The sequence below is a fragment of the Piliocolobus tephrosceles genome, chromosome 13 (assembly GCF_002776525.5).
Source record: "Piliocolobus tephrosceles isolate RC106 chromosome 13, ASM277652v3, whole genome shotgun sequence".
Taxonomy (NCBI): Eukaryota; Metazoa; Chordata; class Mammalia; order Primates; family Cercopithecidae; genus Piliocolobus; species Piliocolobus tephrosceles.
The window spans coordinates 61,497,939-61,517,315 of NC_045446.1; the positions used below are offsets into that span (position 1 = coordinate 61,497,939).

At 40.2% G+C, this 19,377-nt stretch overlaps 1 protein-coding gene across 1 annotated transcript in view; it reads right to left on the bottom strand.

Annotated features, from left to right (window-relative positions):
- RRM1 (ribonucleotide reductase catalytic subunit M1) overlaps nt 1-19,377 on the bottom strand; it is a 45,388-nt gene that overhangs the window by 24,415 nt on the left and 1,596 nt on the right. The window contains exons 2-7 of the mRNA XM_023209594.2: nt 13,420-13,508; nt 8,999-9,176; nt 6,818-6,918; nt 4,683-4,742; nt 2,397-2,436; nt 1,974-2,136 (exon numbers count right to left, since the gene is read on the bottom strand). Of these exons, the coding sequence (XP_023065362.2) occupies nt 1,974-2,136; nt 2,397-2,436; nt 4,683-4,742; nt 6,818-6,918; nt 8,999-9,176; nt 13,420-13,508 (631 nt within the window). The remainder of the gene's footprint in view (nt 1-1,973; nt 2,137-2,396; nt 2,437-4,682; nt 4,743-6,817; nt 6,919-8,998; nt 9,177-13,419; nt 13,509-19,377) is intronic.

Consider the following 19,377-nt stretch of genomic DNA (forward strand, 5'->3'; position numbering starts at 1 on the left):
GCTCACTGCAACCTCTGCCTCTCAGGTTCAAGCAATTCTCCTGCCTCAGCCTCCTGAGTAGGTGGGACTATAGGCACACACTGCCATGACTGGCTAATTTTTTAATATATATTTTTTAGTAGAGACAGGGTTTCACCGTGTTGGCCAGGCTGGTTTCAAACTTCTGACCTCAGGCAATCCGCCCGCCTTGGCCTCCCAAAGTGCTAGGATTACAGGCATGAGCCACCGTGCCCGGCCCATTTTTTATCTTTTATAGAGTACTTTAACTGTGATATGTTTGGATACACGAATACTTACCATTGTATTACAAAGGCCTACAGTATTCAGTACAGTAACATGATACACAGGTTTATAGCCTAGAGCAGCAACAGGCTATGCCATATATCCTATGTGTGTAGTAGGCTATACCATCTAGGCTTATATAGTACATTGTGTAATGTCTGCACAAGAAAACCATCTTACAACACATTTCTCAGAATATATCCCCATCGTTAAGTAATCATGATTGTAGATTAAGACTTAATTTTCTAACAGCTAAAGTACAGAAACTTAACTGATTGATGTATATTGAACTTATATCCAGATATTTTGCTGAAATCTTTTATTTCTAATAATGTGTCTGCAGATACTCTTGAGTTTCCTATGTAAAAGTCATTTCTTTCAATCATTACAGTTTTGTTCTCTGATTTCCAATCTTTTCTTTTTCTTATTTTACTGTGCTGGCTCAGCCTCCACTAACATGCTGAAAAAAGGGATGATACATCTAGGTTTTTATTGGATATCTTTTGCCAAATTAAGGAAGTTATTTTCTGTATCAATTTTGTTAAAGTGTTTATTATGAAAGAGCATTAAACTGCATAAAATGTTAATGCAATGAATTACATTATTTTTGACATTACCATGTTCTTGAATTCCTGAAACAAACCAACCTGACAATAGGTATTTTTTTAATGTATTACCAGACTGTTAGTGTTCCTTTTCTCAACAAATGGCATCATCATTAATCCTGTTACTTACTGTATCCATAAATGCAAGAACTCCTATTGACCCATATTCTGTCAATTTGACACCCTAAATATCTTTTATATATATTTTTATCTTAATCAAGGTATCACTCTGTTGCCCAGGCTAGAGTGCAGTGGCATAATCATGGCTCATGGCAGCCTTGAACTCCTGACCTCAAGTGATCTTCCCACCTCAGCCTTCCAAAGTGTTGGAATTACAGATGTGAGCCACCATGCCTGGCCGTAAATATCTTTTGATCTATCTGCTTCTGTCAATTTCTACTTTCACCTCCCTAATCTAAACTACCATAGTTTCTTATATAAACTGCTATAAGAGTCCCCTAACTAGTTCTTGGCACTTATTTTCTTTTTAAAACAACCTTATTGAAATGTAATTCACACCAGGCATGGTGGCTCATGCCTGTAATCCCAGCACTTTGGGAGGCCGAGGTGGGTGGATCACCTGAGGTCAGGAGTTCAAGACCAGCCTGACCAACATGGTGAAACCCCATCTCTACTAAAAATACAAAAATTAGCCGGGTATGGTGGCGGGCACCTGTAATCCCAGCTACTCAGGAGGCTGAGGCAGGAGAATTGCTTGTACCCAGGAGGTGCCACTGCACTCCAGCCTGGGTGACAGAGTGAGACTCTGTCTCAAAAAAAAAAAAAAAGAAATACAATTCACAAATAACATAATTCCCCATTTAAAGTGTACTACTCAACGGCTTTTAATATACTCACAGAGTTGTGTAACCATCACCACAATCCAATCAATTTTAGAACTTTTTTGTTATAAACATTTGCCTTTTCTCCAAATCATTTACCACATTACAGTCAGAGATCTTTCCAGAATCTAAATCTCATTTAATCAGAGCAGGCAGCGATTAAAAGTTCATTAAATTATTTTTTATGTGATGAACTGCCCAGTTTCTTCAGGTCAAGGTTTAATTCCCTACTCAAAACACATACCTAGAAAGTTGTGGGCGGTTGGTACCAGCATTGAAGAGAGTGGGAGAAGCATGAGTAAACCACCTCTCAGAAAGAAGATTATATGTTTCAATTGCTGCATCAATGTCTTCTTTGTGGATCCCAACAGATACTCTCATCAACATATGTTGTGGTCTTTCAGCCACTATAGACAAAAGAGGAGTTTTCACATGATGAGACATGTCAGAAAAAGTAGGTTGAGATAAGTATTTGAATTTTAGAAAAGGATACCGAAAGGAAACTAGAAAAACTTTATACTAATAAGCAGGACAATTATCCACAAACTAAACCTAAAGTCCAAAATGTTATCTGGAGTCTAAGTAGGAATATTAAGACTTATAGCTCAAAGCTATATATTCAATATAATCAGTAGAAATGTAACACACAAACATGTTCATTTCTCACCTTTTCCATTGATCTTCAACAAATAAGACCGCTCTAGCGTCTAGAAAGAGAGAAACAACAAAAAATTTTCAGAGCATTGTTTTTAAAGACGCAGTGGATATATCATCCACTATAAGATAATCTCTTTAAATCTTGGCCGTTTCTATAAAATTTCAAATGAAAAGAATAGCACATTTACTCTTCCTAGCTTCATCTGGAACATTATCATTGGCACTTTTTTTTTTTTTTTTTTTTGAGACAGAGTCTCGTTCTGTTGCCCAGGCTGGAGTGCAGAGGCGCGATCTTGGCTCACTGCAAACTCTGCCTCCTAGGTTCACGCCATTCTCCTGCCTTGGCCTCCCGAGCAGCTGGGACTATAGGCACCCGCCACCATGCCTGGCTAATTTTTTTTTTCTATCTTTAGTAGAGACCATGTTAGCCAGGATTATCATTGGCACTTTTTAAAAAAAAAACTTTTTAAAACATTTTGTAGACACATGGTCTCCCTGTATTGCCCAGGCTGGTCTCAAACTCCTGAGCTCAAGGAATCCTCCCATCTCAGCCTCCTCACTGGCACTTTTGTTTCGGCAGAGACTGCATGAAAATTTCTGGAAAAAGTCAGCTGTGTACACATTAACAGCAGAAGTTGTAGTATTCATCATTATCATCATCATCAACATCACAACAGCTAACACTTAAAAAGTGCCTGTAACAGACTAGGCACTGATCTAAGCAACATACACACTCATTTAATCCCCTGAAGACTCCTCATGGGGATTAAATGAGCAACATATACATCAGGGATTCTTCAGGGGATTAAATGAGTATATATGTTGTTTAGAGCAGTGCCTAGTCTGTGACAGGCACCTTTTTTTTTTTGAGACAGAGTCTCACTCTGTCACCCAGGCTGGAATGCAGTGGCGCGATCTTGGCTCACTGCAACCTCCGTCTCCTAAGTATAAGCAGTTATCCTGCCTCAGCCTCCCAAGTAGCTGGACTTACAGGCATGCACCACCATGCCCAGCTAATTTTTGTATTTTTTAGTAGAGAGGGCACTTCGCCCCGTGGTCCAGGCTGGTCTCCAACTCCTGACCTCGGGTGTTCAGCCTGCCTTGGCCTTCCAAAGTGCTGGGATTACAGGCGTAAGCCACCACGCCCAGCCTGTTATAGGCACTTTAAATTGAAATTTAAATTAAATTGGCCGCAGTGGCTAATGCCTGTAATCCCAGCACTTTGGAAGGCCAAGGCAAGTGGATCACCTGAGGTCAGGAGTTCAAGACCAGCCTGGCCAATATGGCAAAACTCTGTCTCTACTAAAAATACAAAAATTAGCTGGGTGTGGTGGTGCGCACCTGTAGTCCCAGCTACTCAGGAGGCTGAGGCAGGAGAACTGCTTATACTCGGGAGACAGAGGTTGCAGTCAGCCAAGATCGCGCCGCTGCACTCCAGCCTGGGTGACACAGTGAGACTCAGTCTCAAAAAAAAAATTTTTTTAATTAAATTTGTTGTTGAAATTTTATATTCTCCCCATTCTAAAAAGGAGGAAACAAGCACAGAGAGATTAAATAACTTGCTAAAGGGCCAGGCGCGGTGGCTCAAGCCTGTAATCTCAGCACTTTGGGAGGCCGAGACGGGTGGATCACGAGGTGAGGAGATCGAGACCATCCTGGCTAACACGGTGAAACCCCATCTCTACTAAAAAATTTAAAAAACTAGCCAGGTGAGGTGGCGGGCACCTGTAGTCCCAGCTACTCGGGAGGCTGAGGCAGGAGAATGGCGTGAACCCGGGAGGCGGAGCTTACAGTGAGCCGAGATCCAGCCACTGCACTCCAGCCTGGGCGACAGAGCGAGACTCCGTCTCAAAAATAAATAAATAAATAAATAAATAAATAAATAAATAAATAACTTTCCAATAAGAAATAGAGACTGGAATTCAGGTGGACACTGACATTCATGTTCTCAGTCACTACACTATACTATACTATACTATACTATACTATACTATACTATACTATACTGCCTATCAACGCAAAAATACTTAGAATGTTATGAAACACTTATGGTAATTTATCTGCATAACTCCTCAGGTAATCCAGAAGTAATATGTGGAAAATTCAAAAACTGCAAATAGATAAGTTACCTTTGCCTTAATTCAAACCACCACTGCTACCTTAACCCCACTAACTCCCCAGGTCCACCCCAACTCCAAACAACTTATGGCCTTGACAACTGTCATCAAAACATAAATAAAATCCTGTATTTCATGACTTAAGTACAAGTCCCCACATACTTGAAACCCATTATTACCTTAAAGCCAAAGTAATTGTAAGAGAAATCTCGGTCATAGATAATGGCAGAATTCAGGCGCTGATAGGGGTGAAAAAGAACACATAATTAAATTAAAATAATGACTTATTTTCACAAAATCTGTTGTCTCTCAGCCCTGACTCCAGAACCAAAATCAACACAGATAACACTAAACATTATTACTGTAGAATAGAAGTCCATCTAACCTTCTAAAAAAAAGAAACAATATATATAAATTAAGTATCCTAATTAGGTTTAAAAATATGTATATTACAACACTAGAAGATAATACATAAATATATGTTGTGAGATTAAATGTAATTTTCCAAACTTTCACTATAATGTTTATAGTATGTTTTGAAAGGGGGAAAAAACATGAGCATAAATGGGACTATATTATCATCCTTAAACATGTTTTTAGATTACTATTAATCCAAAAGCATTGGTACTACATATTTACTAATACATATATATATTTACTTCAAAAAGTAGCCTACCTCAAACTGCATATAACAGTATATGTAATAAACAATGACAGGAAGTAGGCTTACGTTAATTCTGAGGCTCTTCAAAATCTATGGTCCTTTAACAAGTTTCAGACAAACCACTATTATAACAGTAAGATTTTATAGCATAACTGGTCATTATTACAGAGTTTTAGTAGGCTATAAAGCCATTCAGAGGAAAACAAAAGCAGTAACGTACAAATAATCATTTTTGATAGAAAAAAACAGAGCCAAGTTTTCAAAATACTAACAGTGTTTCTACATAATGATCCATATCTAAGGACTAGAAAAACCTATACAAAAGCTTGCTTTTCTTCTCTCTTAAAATTTTAAGGCCATCTTTGTTGCCAAAGGCAGGTATGGGCTCAGTATGAATATTACAGAACTGAAATACTTGACTATCAATAGACATATTTTTAGACACAGGTTTGATGCTGCTGCTGTATTTTTGTCTTCAACTTGTCTTCAAGATTACACAAATTAACAACACACAAACAACTCAGTTTTCTCCTAGTCTCTTTAATATCAGATACATGTTTAGAGAGATAGTCAATTAATCACTTTTTTTTTTTTTTTTTTTTGAGTCTGAGTATTGCTCTGTTGCCCAGGCTGGAATGCAGTGGCATGATCTCGGCTCACTGAAAGCTCCGCCTCCCGGGTTCACACCATTCTCTCGCCTCAGCCTCCTGAGTACCTGGGACTACAGGCGCGTGCTAATTTTTTGTATTTTTAGTAGTGACGGTTTCACTGTGTTAGTCAGGATGGTTTCGATCTCCTGACCTCGTGATCCACCCACCTCGGCCTTCCAAAGTGCTGGGATTACAGGCGTGAGCCCCCTCACCCAGCCTAATCATTCTATTACCTAAAGTTAAAACTGGTCTCTAACCTGTCCAGACATACATGGTAAATAAATCCTGTGTGTAAAAGGGCTGGTTAGGCTACATCTTTTCCCTTCTGTCCTCTGGCGTCTAGTTAAGAAAGCGGTTCAAATACAAGTGGATAATTTTTAAGCTGCTGAGCATGAACTTGTAAAATTTTACCTGAGCAACCTTTTTGGGAGTCAGTTTGGCAATGCCTATCAAAATTTTGAATTCACATACACATTGGCTCAGCAATTCAACTGAAGGGATTTATCTTACAGATACATTCATCTATGGGCAAAACACCTACCATACAAGAATATTCACTGTAGTGAAAAGATGAAAACCAAATATTGATCACTAAAGGGATTCTAACACATACATACAATGACAATATATCTATAAAATGGAACATTATACAACTGTTATAAAAAAAATGGGTAAATTCATAAAGGCTGATAGAGAACAAACAAGATATACTTACAAGTGAAAAAAGTATCAATGAAAACTATGCACCGTACAGTACCACTGAAAATAAAAATATGTATGTACACACACGTATGCACACACATGTACGTACAAAATAGCTCCGGAAAAATACATTTTAAAACGATAAAGTTGTTTCTAAAGAGGAAAATCAGGAATCAGGGCAGGAAAAAAAACAGAATTGTATTTACCTGTATCTTTTGTAGTGTTTAAATTTTCTAAAATGTGTGCAATATTAAAAAAGACTATCAAAAAATTTCCACCAGAAAAGTGTTATACATACATCTTTATTAGCCAAAACAATATCCAATGTTGACTTGGCCACCATGGGAGAGTGTTTGCCATTATGTGGATTTATGTAGTTATAGAGGTCTTCCATCACATCTAAAAAAATACAACAAAAAATGAAAATATATCAAGACCACTTAACAGCTAATTCAATCTTCAGGTAATAGTTGAAAACAGTGGTTCTCAACCCTTTTTTTCATCTCAACCCACCTCAATACCTAGCATATAAAGTGCTCAATAAACACATACATGTTGAAGAAATATGTAATGCCTCATTTAAGGAAACAATCTTCTAGAGTTAAAGTGATTATAAGATCTTGTAGTTTAAAATAGATTCCTGGGTCAGGCACAGTGGCTCACGCCTGTAATCCTAGCACTTTGGGAGGCTGAGGCAGGCGGGTCACGAGGTCAGGAGATCAAGACCATCCTGGCTAACACGGTGAAACCCCGTCTCTACTAAAAATACAAAAAATTAGCCGGGCATGGTGGCACGAGCCTGTAGTCCCAGTTACTCGGGAGGCTGAGGCAGGAGAATGGCATGAACCCGGGAGGCGGGGCTTGCAGTGAGCCGAGATTGCGCCACCGCACTCCAGCCTGGGTGACAGAGCGAGACTCTGTCTCAAAAATATAAAAATAAAAATAAAAATAAATAAATAAATAAAACAGATTCCTAAGGCTGGACAGTGGCTCACATCTGTAATCCCAGCTCTTTGGGAAGCTAGCCACCCACCTCAGCCTCCTGAGTAGCTGGAATGACAGGCACACACTACTATACCTTGTTAACGTTTTTAATTTTGGAGAGAAAGAGTCTCACTATGTTGCCCTGGCTAGTCTTGAACTCCTGGACTCAAGTAATCCTCCTGCCTTGGCCTCCCAAAGTGCTGGGATTAGGCCCACCATGCCTGGCATAAAATTTTTAAAAACTCTTTTTTCCTTTTTGGCTCCCGATAGGAAACAATAAAGATTTTTTAATCTCAGTCTACCAGCTGGCTTCTTATATATTGAACAAATTATTTAACCTTCCCTTTCCCACGTTCCTTGAGCTGTAAAATGGTAGTGATGAAATGAAGAGTTCGCATATAGTGAGAAAGGAGCAACTGTAACATTTTGTTTAACCCAAAACTTGTCAATAAATATTATTCATTTTTCCAACCATATCACCACCAAGTGCCTAACAATGGGCTTTAAAAAAAAGAGAGAAAGGCCAGGTGCAGTGACTCACGCCTGTAAGCCCAGCACTTCGGGAGACCAAGGAGGGCAGATCACCTCAGGTCGGGAGTTTGAGACCAGCCTGGGCAACATGGTGAAACCCCATCTCTACTACAAATACAAAAATTAGCTGGGCGTGGTGGCAGGTGCCTGTAATCCCAAGCTACTCGGGAGGCTGAGGCAGGAGAATCGCTCGAACCCGGGAGGCGGAGGTTTCAGTGAGCCGAATCATACCATTGCACTCCAGCCTGGGTGATAAGAGCAAAACTTTATCTCAAAAAAAATAAAAAAATTTAAAAAGAGGGAGAATAAAAAACTTAAAGAACAAAGATACATCAACTCTTTTATACAGCAGATAGGCAGCATGGAGAAATAGGAAATTGTAGTCCACTCTTTCCCACTAATTTACATATTTGCCATTCATTTATTTATTTATTTATTTATGAGACAGAGAGAGTCTCACTCTGTCGCCCAGACCGGAGTGCAGTGGCATAGGCTTGGCTCACTGCAATCTCCGCCTCCCGGGTTCAAGCAATTCTCCTGCCTCAGCCTCCCGAGTAGCTGAGATTATAGGCCCCCGCCACCATGCCCAGATAATTTTTTGCATTTTTAGTAGAGATGGGGTTTCACCATGTTGGCCAGGCTGGTCTCAAACTCCTGACCTAAGCGATCCACCTGCTCGGCCTCCCAAAGCACTGGGATTACAGGCGTAAGCCACTGCACCCGGTCTATTTTATAATTTTAGATTTTTCTTAAAACGTAGCGATGGGGTTTCGCCACATTGCCCAAGCTGGTCTCAAACTCCTGGACTCAAGCAATTTGCCTGCCTTGACTTCCCAAATTGCTGGGATTTGAGGTGTAAGCCACCCCACCTAGCCATATTTGCTTCTTTAAACAGTCAAGATTTCTACTACCCTTATTACTTTTCTGAGAATACTGAATTTTTACTTTTTCACCCGAGACTTACCACTGAACACTTTCTTTGTTTCTTTGTGCAAGTTAGAGACAGCAATCCTAGCTGCCAGGATAGCATAGTCAGGGTGCTTAGTAGTCAAGGTTGCAGCTGTTTCAGCAGCCAAAGTATCTAGTTCCACTGTGGTGACCCCACTGTACAAGCCTTGGATTACTTTCATGGTGATCTGAGCCTACAAAAATAAAACCAAGAATTACTTGAGCTTTCCCAAGAAACAATAGCTTCCTTAAAAGAGTAATTAAGAAAACCATCATGGCCAGGTGTGGTAGTACATATGTATAGTTCTAGCTACTCAGCGGTTGAGGTGAGGGGATCACTTAAGCTTAGCAGTTCATGACCCTATTAAAAAAAAAAAAAAAAAAAAAAAAGCCAGGCATTGTGGCTCACACCCATAATCACAGCACTTTGGGAAGCCAGTGTGGGAGAATGGCTTAAGTCCAGGAGTTCGAGACCAGCCTGGGCAAGCTAGGAAGACCCCCCCCATCTCCACAAATAATAAAAAAATTAGCTGGGTGTGGTGGTACACACCTGTGATCCCAGCTACTCAGGAAGCTGAGGCTGCAAGGAGCTGTGATTATGCCACTGCACTCCAGCCTGGGCAACAGAGTGAGACCCTGTCTCAAAAAAAAAAAAAAAGGAAAGAAAAAAGAAAACAATCAAATTCACATCACAATATAAACGACAGGTTGGGCACAGTGGCTCACACCTGTAATCCCAACACTTTGGAAGGCCGAGGTAGGAGGCTCGCTTGAGCACAGGAGTTTGGGACAAACCTAAGCAATATGACACCCTATCCCTACTAAAAATTAAAAAATTAGCCAGTCAAGGTGGTAAGTCCCTGTGGTTGCAGCTACAGGGTAAGCTGAGGTGGGAGGAATGCTTGTACTGGGGAAGTCAAGGCTGCACTGAGCTATCTATGATCATGGCACTGCACTCCAGCCTGGGCAACACAGTGAGACCCTGTCTGAAACAAAGAACAAGACAATTTACTTCTCTGAAAAATTATCTTTCAGAATGGTGGGCAGTGGGAAACTTAGTAATGAGAATGCATAACCCAGCAGAACTACAGAAAATGTATACTACATATAAAATGAAGGTGTCATTTAAAAAAATCTAAATATAGCCTTTAAATCAATTAGTCTCACAGGGAAATAGCTGAAAACATACTAATGATTCTATATTTCCCTATTTTCATTCAAATTCTCCCAACAGACTAATGATTCTATATGAGTATTTCCCCATTTTTCATTCAGATCCTCCCTAAGTGATCAGGGCTCCAGCATCATACTTACTTTTTCCGAATTCCATATAAGGATAAGTACAGAAAAGCAAATGAATCAAACTTTAATCATGCCAATTAAAGGAGAAATTAGGTTTGGGGCTGAGTCATGATAATTTAATGACTACTCTTTCTTTAGCACTTCACAAATTACAAAGTGCAACCTCCACCTCTGGGGTTCAAATGATTCTCAACCAAAGTTGATTAAAAATTATCAACTTTGACAATCTCTGACATTTCATAATCACTTTATGAGATGATTATTACTATGCCTATTTTACATTAAGAACCTGAGGCTCAGGTTACTGGGACTTGCCCAAGGTTATATTATCATACAAGTCTTCTGGCCCCAATCCCATTAAACCTCACTGTATTTCACTGTTTTCAAGGCCACATTATAAGTTCTTTTTTTTTTTTTTTTTTTTTTTTTGAGACGGAGTCTCGCTCTGTGGCCCGGGCTGGAGTGCAGTGGCCGGATCTCAGCTCACTGCAAGCTCCGCCTTCCCAGGTTCACGCCATTCTCCTGCCTCAGCCTCCCAAGTAGCTGGGACTACAGGCGCCCACCACCTCGCCCGGCTAGTTTTTTGTATTTTTTAGTAGAGACGGAGTTTCACCATGTTAGCCAGGATGGTCTCGATCTCCTGACCTCGTGATCCGCCCACCTCGGCCTCCCAAAGTGCTGGGATTACAGGCTTGAGCCACCGCGCCCGGCTATAAGTTCATTTTTAAGATATGTAATGCACAAGGTATTAGCATACATTTTTAAGAAAAACAAATTCTAAGTTGTGAGTGTGTGTGTTTATTGAATCTTTAAGAAACCACTTAATCCACAGAAAATAAATGTATTTCCCAGCAAAACAATGCATACCCCCCTCAAAAAAAAGACACATACATGTGTAACTATTTTAACAGTCTGCAATCTATTCTAATGTATAATATAGCTAAACCCAAGTTGCTCCCGATCACTTTCTTCCCAGATCCAGTAGATAAGGTGTGTTCAGTATAAGAACAATGAAGTCTTCTAAATAGTTTCTAGAGCAATATGGCAAACTCAGAATAAAATACCATCTGTGTGCTAACTGTGCTGTGCCAGATCTAACAGCATACATAGTTTTTCTTTTTTTCTTTTTGAGACAGGGTCTCATTCTGTGGCTTATGCTGGAGTACAGTGGCACAGTCTCAGCTCACAGCAACCTCAACCTCCAGGACTCAAGCGATCCTCCCACCACCAAGTAGCTGGGACTACGGGCATGCGCCACCATGCCCAGCTAATTTTTGTTTTGTTTTGTTTTGTTTTGTTTTTTGTAGAAACAGGGTTGAGGGAAGGCACGGTGTGGCTCACACCTGTAATCCCAGCACTTTGGGAGGCCAAGCCAGGCAGATCACTTGAGGCCAGGAGTTCATGCCTGGCCAACATGGCAAAACCCTGTCTCTACTAAAAATACAAAAAAACATAGCCGGGCATGGTGGCACATGCCTGTAATCCCAGCGGAGGGAGGCTGAGGCACAAGAATCATTTGAACCCCAGGGGCGGAAGCTGCAGTGGGCCAAGATTGTGCCACTGCACCTGGGCAGTTTCACCACGTTGCCCAGGCTGGTCTCAAACTCCTGAGCCCAAGCAATCCGCCTACCTCGGTCTCCCAAAGTGCTGGGATTACAGACGTGCACCGACAGTTTTTCAACAGAATCTACCTTAGGTAGTTTGAGGATGCTGCAACACTCCTGCGCTCTAAAAGGTACTACTGCATGAGGCAATAGAACATGTGGGAGTGAAGAGACCTAGGTGCTTCTCCCTATACTCCCACTAACTTAAGTCACTTCCCTCTCTCTTTGGAACTTTCTTACCTATAAAACAAAGATGAAATGGGATGGGCTCTTAAGGTTCATTCCAACTCTAACATTCTACTATTCTAATTACTGTCTTAAGTCCTCAATGTAAAAGAGAATTTACAATAAACATATTTTCAAGATGCATAAAATCATTTTCTCTTGACCAAACTTACTTTGGTCAAGTGGCTAATAAGATATATGTCAAGCACTGAGGATATCACAACAATAAGATACACAGCCCATCCTCAATTCTAGGGTAGGACAAAGACCTATAATTAATTTCCATGTTATATGATTAAAGCTATGAGATGAGCACAGGTTTTACAGCAGTACAGATGAGATACCTAAATAAGGAGATGGAAATATGGGTGGATTTGAAAAAAAGAGTTCTCAGAGATTCTCATTTAAGGAAGATCATTTTATAAGTCAGGTGGAAGACGAGTTTGAAGAGGGCAAGATTAGAGGAAGTCCAGGACACTGCAGAGACCACAGAAAACAGTCCAGATAACTGATGAGAGTCTAGAATATAGAAGTTACAAAGGATAAGGAGAAAAGCAGAGCAACTCATTTATGAATAGTTTGTTCTTGACTTAAATATTGTCCATGAAATCTACTTTATATTACTTAAATCTTTTTACATAAATAACAAAAAGCAAATTTTAAACCAGTCCCTACCTAAATAACCACAATTCCAAAACAAACTTTAGGCTTCCCTTTTTTTTGTTGTTGTTGAGAGGGAGTTTCGCTCTGTCGCCCAGGCTGGAGTGCAGCGGCACGATCTCGGCTCACTGCAACTTCTGCCTCCCAGGTTCAAGTGATTCTCCTGCCTCAGCCTCCCAAGTAGCTGGGATTACAGGCACCCACCACCAGGCCCAGCTAATTTTTGTATTTTTAGTAGAGACAGGGTTTCATCATGTTGGCCAGGCTGTTCTTGAACTCCTGACCTCAGGTGATGCGCCCACCTCAGCCTCTCAAGGTGCTGGGATTACAGGCGTGAGCCACCGCACCTGGCCTAGGCTTTTCCAGTAATGAATAAAACAAGTTACTCAAGGAAATATCTGATATTAAATGGTAATATCAAATTTTCCTCTTTACTCACAATCATAGTTCTCTGAAAAGTGAGAACTCACAGGACAGAACCAAAATTAAGAAAAAAAAATGTTTTAAGCAATGAATTCAAATTTTATATCAAAGGGCATAGCCAGAATACCAAAGTATATCAGGTGAGTGAAGGTCCAGGAATAAGAGACAAATGGAAAGAAACACATGAAACAAGGAACCCACGATAAAAACCATATTTACTTACAGGATCAACAAAATCCATATTGAGTCCATAACAAAGCTTCTGGATTCGAGATGTAATTTTGTCAAACATGACTCGCTCTTGGCGGCCATCTAAAGAATCAAATCATGTTAGCAATTATTAAATTCATGTTAGCAATTATTAAGACTACAATGTCAAAGAATCAAATGTAATTAACATGTAAATTGACCAATATGAAATGCTATTTCACAGATAAGATTCAAGCCCCCTCAAAAGATTCACGATGAGATTGTCTTCTCTGATGTCACCTTCAAAGAGTATGAATTCTATACAGACAGATATTTACACGTAACTTCCTAAATTCCCCCCCATCCCACAGTGCAGCCAAAATTACCCTTTAAAAGTTAAAGTCAGAATCATATCATTACCTCCCTCAAAACTCCTAATAGCGGCTTCTTATCTCCAGAATAAAAGTCAAAATTGTTAAAAACAATCCACAGGCCAGGCGTGGTGGCTCACGCCTGTAAGCCCAGCACTTTGGGAGGCCAAGGCGGGTGGATCACCTGAGGTCAGGAGTTCTAGATCAGCCTGACCAATATGGTGAAACCCCGTCTCTACTAAAAATACAAAAAATTAGCCGGGCGTGGTGGCAGGGGCCTGTAATCCCAACTACTCAGGAGGCTGAGGCATGAGAATTGCTTGAACCCGAGAGGCAGAGGTTGCAGTGAGCTGAGATCAGGCCACTGCATTCCAGCCTGGAAAACAAAGGGGAAAATCCCACCCCAAAAAAAAAAAAAAAAAAAAAATCCACAGAAGCCTATACAACCTGTCCTGTGCACCCACCTCCCAATTTCACCTCCAGCTCTCCCACCTTCCTTCCTATTCTACCTTGACAACCCGGCCTTCTTGCTACAGATCTCCTTTAGGTCTTTTGCTCAATGTCATCACCTTCTCAATGAGGCTTTCCCTGATGATTCCATTTAAAATTACAATGCCCCAAATAGGGCCCTTGCTCTTCTTATCTCCCTTCCCCTTCTGTGCTTTTTCTCCATAGCACTTTATCCCATCTGACATACTATATATTTTACCTAATATTTTTCTTTTTTTTTTTTTTTTTGAGACGGAGTCTCGCTCTGTCACCCAGGCTGGAGTGCAGTGGACGGATCTCAGCTCACTGCAAGCTCCGTCTCCCGGGTTCACGCCATTCTCCTGCCTCAGCCTCCCGAGTAGCTGGGACTGCAGGCGCCCGCCATCTCGCCCGGCTAGTTTTTTGTATTTTAGTAGAGACGGGGTTTCACCGTGTTAGCCAGGATGGTCTCGATATCCTGACCTCGTGATCCGCCCGTCTCGGCCTCCCAAAGTGCTGGGATTACAGGCTTGAGCCACCGCGCCCAGCCTACCTAATATTTTTCATGATTTTGGACTTAGATTATATCTTTGTCCCTCTAGACAAAAAGTCTTACTACTCTTAGTTTAATCTCAAACAGTAGCTCATCCAACCTTTATTTATTCTTACCAGGAATAGTGAATATATCAAACCACCAAACAGCCTTAACCCTAGGCAAGCCACAAAACATAATCAGTCATTTCACAGATCTTCATTTGTAGAAAGGGGTTAATTATTATATCTATTCTACTTGCCTCATCAGTTTACTGTGACAATAAAATGAGATAAGGTAAAAAGTACTTTTGTTGTAACAACTTTGGCATAGTTACAATTATGATACCTCATTATGAAATAAAGCTGCTCCTATGGGGGAAAAAAAATCACAGTATATGATATATAATAGGCACTCAATAAATATTAGTGTCTCACACTGATTTAGTTTTTGTCTCCTTTGTGCACACACAATCCATTGTAACTATAGGCTGAGTATCCTTAATTCAAAATTCCAAAATCCAAAACACTCCAAAATCCAAAACTTTTTCAATGCCAACACAATGTTCAAAGAAAATGTTCCTTGGACCATTTCAGATTTTGGATTTTCTAATTAGGGATGCCCAACCGGTAAGTATAATGTGAATATTCCAAAATCTGAAACAAATCCAAAATCTGAAACACTTCTGGGCCCAAGCATTTTGGATAAGGGATACTCAACCTGAAGTAACCAATAAGAAACATGTTAAATATGTTTACATTTGGCCCTCTCATTCACATCTGTTTTCTCAAATTTAGTGCCTAGAACAAGGCAAGTTCTCAAACATTTGATGAAGAATAAATGAACAATAAGACATCACTATTAACCCATTATCACTAGAACAAGTTGGTTTTTCTTCTACACTGATATGTTAGCCCTTCTCTTTCTGATCACCATTGTGGTAATTTTCTGATCAGGCTCACATTTGCAGCATTTAACTCTGGAACGGGGTAAATTAACTGGCTGGCACTGGGACTGAAACCTCAGTGCTCTGGCAGTTGGAAAACTAAGCAGGCAGGTAACCACAAAGCAACATTAGCGCTCTGCAATTATACATGCAGTGGCGGGGGAAAGCAACTTAGCAAAAAGAAAATTCTGCAACTGCCAGAAGTTCTGAGGTCAATCAGGAAACTGACAAAAAAAAAAGTGCACTGGTAATTAATCTTAACTCACACGTGAGAATAGGAGGCAGACTAAAGATCTAAAGGTCCAATGACACACAGTTCTCTATTCTGTCATTCCACTTGGTGAGTTTTTCAAGCCAGATGTTGATTTTATCACATCAGTAATCCCTGCTTCTCACTGCCTACATTATCCTCTTCTCTCAAGCAAAGTCTTTCTTAGTTTGGCCCCAGATCTCTTCTACTGTTCCCTGTGAAATGTAAGTCCCAAGAAGGCTTCCCATTCCCATATCCACATCATTGCTTATACCTTACTCTGCCTAAAAGTTCCTCTTCCACCTTTCCATACATCTAACTCCTGAGGCAGGCGGATCACCTGAGGTCAGGAGTTCGAGACCAGTCTAGCCAACATGGTGAAACCCCCGTCTCTACTAAAAATACAAAAAAAAAAATGAGCTGGGTATGCTGACAGATGCCTGTAATCCCAGCTACTCGGGAGACTGAGGCAGAAGAATTGCCTGAATCCGGGAAGCAGAGGTTGCAGTAAGCTGAGATCACACCACTGCACTCCAGCCTGGGCACAGAGCGAGACTCAATCTCAAAAAATAAAAAATAAAACAAAAAATCCTCTAGCATACTAGTGTGATTTCCTCTTGACTATAAACTGTCTTTCATTCTTCTCTCTTCAGGAAGATGTCCCTAATCCTGTAAGACCAAGGATGTGTGCCTTTTCCACAAGATACAAACTTTCTAATTCCCTCTGCCGAGAATGTTCAGGCCACAGATCTCACATTACTAGCTCTTAGTACTATTTAAGGTTCAGCTCAAATGTTGGCTTCTCAGAGAAGCCTTTCCTGGCTACCTAATCCAAGGTTATTTTCTCATTCATCTTTATCACATGATCCGGTTTTACTATCATCTCATTAATCAGTATCTGAAATTAACTGATTATTATGTTTATTTATTTCTTATATATTTCTTATTTATTTCTTATATATACTTACCACTCCCACCTCTCTAATGCCTACAACAGCTCCTAGCACAAAGGGATGCTGAATAAATGCTTTATGAATAACTGAATGAATGGCCTCTACTGCCTATACTTTAACCTCTCAAGAGTATTTATTGTATCTTATCATATTACTTCTTTATTTGTCTATCTTTCTCAATTGATTGTAGGATCTTTGGAAGCTGGAACCATGTCTGCCTACTCATCACAGGAATCCCAGTACACAGCACAGTATCCACACACAGAGTTGTAAAATAATATAGCAGGCTGTGAATGGAATAGGAAGGAAGGAAGGAAGGAAGGGAGGGAGGGAGGGAGGGAGGGAGAGAGGGAAGGAGGGAGGAAGGGAGGGATAGGGAAATAATCTGGAATAAAAGAAAGATTAGAGTGCAAATGGATGCTTTCGAAGACATTATTTCGTAAACTTTTGTATCATTTTATGTGTATCCACATATATACATGTATGTCTGTAAAATGTTTTGTTTTTTACTGCGAGTTACAATCCAAAGTTTTGAAAATACTACACTAAATTCCAAAACAGTTTACAACTCAGTGAGCTACTTTGTCATTTACTGCAATGGTTCTCAGTGTTTATTTTTTTAACCATAATCTCCTTGACGAATGATACTCTCCCATTAGGAAAAACAGTTCAAGATAGCAGATGAAAAAAATTCATCTACTATTCTCTTCTATCTAACAATTTTCATATGGATTGTTCCTAAATCCCTAACAATTTTAAGTTCTTTGAAGACAGAGCTGCCTTCTCCATTACTGCCCTCACAGTGTTTAGCAAGACATTAGCACATTCAGTAGGTACTTGAAAGTCAACTTCCAGTTGCCCTTCTGAATAATTATATTAAAAATAACAAAACCTAGCTGGGCATGGTGGTGCACATCTGTAGTCCCAGCTACTGAGGAGGCTGAGGCAGGAGAATCTCTTGAACCCAGGAGGCAGAGACTGTAGTGAGTTGAGATCACGCCACTGCACTCCAGCATGGGTGACAGAGCCCATCTCAGAAAAAAAAAGAAAAAATTAACAAAAACTATAGAGTTAGTCTGATATTTCACTGACATGCCAAAAATAAAATGGGACAAAAAAAGTCCAGAAAACCAAAAACCCTATGCGTATTAAAAAACCTTAAAAATAAAATATAGAAACATAGAAATATAAAAAAAAGAAAGAAATCTAAGTACATGTTGTATACTAACAAGTCTTGCTGAATGCTACAATGGCAGAATCTACAGCATGAACCATCTGGATCAAATTATGCTCTATGAAGGAATGAGAAACAAAATAAGCTCTGCTTTTTAGTTAGTTGTAGCTAGCGCTTTTTTTTTGCTTTTTTTTTTTTTTTTTTTTTGAGACAGGGTGTCACTCTGTCGCCCAGACTGGAGTGCAATGGCAGGATTTCAGCAACCTCTGCCTCCCAGGCTCAAGCAATTCTCCTGCCTCAGCCTCCTGAATAGCTGGGATTACAGGCGCAAACCACTACCTTCCAGCTAACTTTTGTATTTTTAGTAGAGACGGTTCCACCATGTTGGCCAGGCTGGTCTCAAACTCCACACCTCAAATGATCCACCCGCCTTGGTCTCCCAAAGTGCTGGGATTACAGGTGTGAGCCACCACTCCCGGCCAAAGTAGCACTTTTTAAAAAACAGTATTTAGAAGTAGACTCAAAATGTTAAAAATTCAACAGAGTTGAATTTTATCCATTCTGGTCATCTAAGTCCATACATTTTCAATTCATCTTTGTTACTAACTTATCATAAACCATCCTAAACATCTCTCCCATATCTAATGATTTAAAAAATAGATGCTCAAGCCAGGTGCGGTGGCTCCCAGCACTGTAATCCAAGCACTTTGGGAGGCTGAAGTGGGAGGATTGCTTGAGCCCAGGAGTTCAAGACCAGCCTGGGCAACATAGCGAGACTTCATCTCTAAAAAAAAACTAATAAATAATAATGTAAAAAAATAAAAATACAAAAATAGATGCTTAGCTCTCACTCTTAGGAATAGATCAATAAAAGATTTTGCTCTTTGGTCAGCTAAAATGGGAGCTAGGAAAATTCAGAGAATGATGTTCTCAAGATACCAAAAACAAGAAGGGCCACTACTGTCCACCTTTCCAACTCTTGTGTGTAGTTAAACCAATCTGGACATTGGCTGTAGTTAAACCAAATCAACTACCTGCTTATTCGCAGCACTCATCATGTCCTACATTTTGATACAATTATTTTCTTTCATTCTTTAAGAATCTACTCATGTCAGGTCCTGTGCTAAATGTGAGCAGAAAAGTCTCCATCTTGCTTGTATTCCCAGCACTTTGGGAAGCCAAGGAAGGGAGGATGGCTTGAGGCCGGCAGTTCAAAGCCAGCCTGGGAAACACAGCAAGACTCCTTCACTACCAGAAATTTTTAAAAATTAGCCACCCATGGTGGTGCATGCCTATAG